The sequence below is a fragment of the Arachis ipaensis genome, chromosome B06, assembly GCF_000816755.2.
Source record: "Arachis ipaensis cultivar K30076 chromosome B06, Araip1.1, whole genome shotgun sequence".
In the NCBI taxonomy this organism is placed as follows: domain Eukaryota; kingdom Viridiplantae; phylum Streptophyta; class Magnoliopsida; order Fabales; family Fabaceae; genus Arachis; species Arachis ipaensis.
Genome location: NC_029790.2, coordinates 136791458 through 136795249, shown reverse-complemented (window position 1 = coordinate 136795249; position 3792 = coordinate 136791458). Strand labels below are relative to the sequence as shown.

At 28.2% G+C, this 3792-nt stretch overlaps 1 protein-coding gene across 1 annotated transcript; it reads right to left on the bottom strand.

Annotated features, from left to right (window-relative positions):
* Nucleotides 2285–3022, bottom strand: LOC107647813. The gene has a single exon (XM_016351861.1). It carries the CDS (start codon nucleotides 3020–3022, stop codon nucleotides 2285–2287), a length of 738 nt encoding a protein of 245 aa, XP_016207347.1.

The window sequence follows — 3792 nt, the reverse complement described above, 5'->3', positions numbered from 1 at the left end:
GGTGAGCTTTATTTATAGTATTAAATTCTTATTTTATTTTTATTTTTTATTTTTTTTTATATAATTATCGGAAGGAATTTAGAAGGGAGTAGCATTTGACGTTTGAGGAGAGTGAAATTACATGTACGCTTAAAAAGTTTAGAAGTTAAATACACATTAGTCAAACTTTAGAACAGTAATTTGTATTTTTGTAAAAAAAAATTGAAACAAAATTTTGTCCAAAACAAAATTTATTGAAATAAATTAAAACAATCCCCACCACAAAATTTTTTTTTTCAAATTATATTTGATAATTATTTGATGTACTTGATTGATGAGCACTTCTATATTTTTTTTTTAAAGAAAAACGTGTTTGTACTTTTCATGAAGCTTCAATGTCTAAGAACAAATATCTACGCCTAATGGTCAAAAACTATTTAGATAAATCTCTTGATACTTCGATGTCCCTATCCATCCTAATTAATTTTCAAAATAATGTATAATGATCAAATAATGTTCAAGCTAATTAAGAAATAATTAATCAAATAAATTTTGCAACAAAAGTAATATAATGATCAAGCAACTAATTCTCAAGCTAATTAAGAAATAATTAAATATTATTATAAGATATTATATACTGTAAATATATGTTTCACACAAGGTTACAATTTATTAAAACCGATTCATGAGCTTGATTATTATATTCTACCTGAAAAATTAGTTAAAAATGGACAAGGGGTGCTGCCTTATTATAAGTATTATTTTCAAATATCCTAAACTACATATATAAAGTGTAAAACATGCAAAATTAGAAAAATGTAAGTAGCTCAATAATAACAGATAAATACAAGACACATTCAATTGTTATGTTATAAAATTGAGTGTAATTTCACCTTAAAAACAAAATAAATACGGAGTTTTTACAATAAAATTGGTAAAGAACAACGACTTGTCAAAATTATTATAATTTATCAATCTTGTAGTTGTTGTTGCGACGGTTTAAAACAACCATCGCAAATAAGTGAAATAAAAAAATGTTTAATTATTCTGTCAGTCTTTAATCTATAATTTAGTGAATGTTTAATTAGGTCTTTATACTTTTTTTTTTCGATTGAGTCCCTATACCGTATTAGATTTTGTAATTAAATTTCTACGTGATAAAAATGCTAGAATTAACAGTATAACAAAACAAATATGGTATAGTTTAACAGAATATTCAGTTATTTTCAACGTTTTGATCATAGTAGATACTTACTTATAAAATTTGATATGTTATAGGAATTTAATTAAAAAATATATATTTATTTAATTAAAATTTTGATAAAATTATAGAGATTAATAGAGTAATTAAACCTAAAAAGAGGACAAATTATATTATGACAAGAGTATAAAACATCTAATACATACCCTTCATACTTAGCAATTTAGCATAGCCCTAATAATTATGATAACCACCTTATCTTCCATAGATGCCAAATTTGTATATAAAATCCACATAGATAAAATAGGGGGTTTGGTTTGTAACCATCAATTGACCATATAAAAATGTGTAGTTTAAATTAGACTAATTCGAATTATATAAAAATGTGCTCTTGATGGATTCTTATAACGTTTTTTTTTTTATCAAAGATAGGAGACTCGAACCCGCAACCTCTTAATTGAGTATGGAGAGACTATGCCATTTGAGCTATTACTCATTGGCTCTTATAACGTTTTTTTCTTTGGTTGAATCATGTAAATTTATCCGATGTATGGTTTATGAGTGATTTGCCCTCTGTTAGGTGAATTACACAAAAATAGTATAATTTTATTATTTGCGTATATATAGCTGATTTGAACCATTTTCAAATGGAGACAAACTTTGTTTTATTGATTTATCTTTATGTTTGTGCTTCGAGCGAGGTCACGAGCCTGTAGTGTGGCCTGTATTTGGCTTAACCTGATATAGTCTATTATAAAATAGGCACAAATTAAGAATACATAAATTTATATTTATATTCAGTTTATGATTAAATGAGAATTATTTATATTAAATTTTAGGATTAATTGATTAATTGAGAGTTATTTATATTCAGTTTTATTATGATTTCAGAGTTTTAGTATCCTTCTTAAAAAAATACATAAGCTATCATTTTTTCAATGAAAAATCATCTGCTTTTTTTTTAAATAATATAATAAGTTTGAATAAATTATCATCGAATAGTTCTTCACTGTCAACATCATAAATATTCATTCATCTTAAAAGAATGAAGAAAGATTAAAAAACAAACTAGACTGAATTTGACATGTCATGGTAGGATGATTTCTAATTTTGTTGAATGAGTTGTTTGAAGATTTCAGTGTAAGCGTTGAAAACAAATCGATTTTTGGCTGCAGTTCTATGCAATTTATTGTACTTGCAAAAATACCTCAAATCTTGTAAAGTGCAGAACCCTATGAACTGACCCAACCAAAGAAACAACCAATTAATGGAGTGTTCTTTCCAGCTTCCAATAACAGGCTTCACGCTTTTTTCTTCGCCGCAGAATTTGCATGCAATCTTATTCGGGTTCATCCACTCTTTTGGACATCTACTATGCAAGGAAGCTCTATGATCCTTCAAGAACTTTCCATGCTCTGCAGCCTTTTTATTTAAATCAAACTCCATCTCAAATTTTTGGTGGCAGCTTCCGCATTGAACGTCTCCGTTGATTGTTAAGATCTTGTTTTGGTTGAGATATTGGAGTGTGTGAATTTTCGCCGGACGATCAGTGGCCCATGGAAAGGGAGGAGTGATGACTATGTCGAGGTCGTCGACGGCGGCCGGTGCCGGTGGTGGTTGTGGTGGCGATGAAAACTCTGGATCTTGTGAATGATTGAAAGAAGGTGAAGATTGGAATAATGGTTCGGTAGGGAAGAGAGGGAGTGTCTGCAATTCTCTGATTTCTTGATCTTGAGGCTCTGGATTGGGAGGAGCAACCGCCGTAAGCTTTGGTTTCACGTTGCGGCGGTGGTGGTGATTGGTGGAGGCCGATGAAGGTTGATCTTTTCTCTTGTTTTCCATTGTTTTGGAGTTCTTTGATTGTTCTTGAGTTTTCTATGAACTTTTTTTTTATGGTTTTGAGTTTTTTGATAATGAATGTGTATATGGATTGATTGAATTATGAAAGTAAAATTAAATATATATAGATATATTGTCTACGAAAAATAAAGATAAAGATAACGTAAAGATAAGATAAGATAATAAAAATTAAAATTAGAACTGAATATTCTGTTGAATTGAATTTGCGGACTACAAAATTTTTTTTATTGGTGTTATGGATGAAGATAAAAGAGTAGTTTAACAATTAATATTTGTTGTATTTAATTAATTTAATTAATATTCACATACACCGCATGTTTATTTCTTTTGTTATTATCTTTTTCTTTTGAGTAAAGTAACATTTTTGTCCCTAACATTTGGGGTAAATCTTATTTATGTCCCTAACGTTTAAATCGTCCTATTTGTATCCTTAACGTTTATAAAAGTAATTCAATGTTATCCTACTATCAATTATATTAACAAATCAGATTATATTTTTCAATTGTTTTCACTTGGATGTATTCATTTTTAATTATGTCTCACTTGGATGTGTTCGATTTTAATATTATACCTACTATTTGTATTTAGATTCAATTATGTCCCTAGAAAAGTGAATTATGTAAAATTTGTAGGAATTAGTTTCAACATCTGATGAGCTATTTTTCGGAATAAATCATCGATTCTATCCCAGACAATTGTATTCTAACTTGAAGAAGAAATTTTTAAAACTCAAACTAAAGCGCTCATGACGT

What these genes read in the sequence shown, in the direction of transcription:
- LOC107647813 (XM_016351861.1), bottom strand. Translation starts at nt 3,022, where the DNA reads ATGGAAAACAAGAGAAAAGATCAACCTTCATCGGCCTCCACCAATCAC.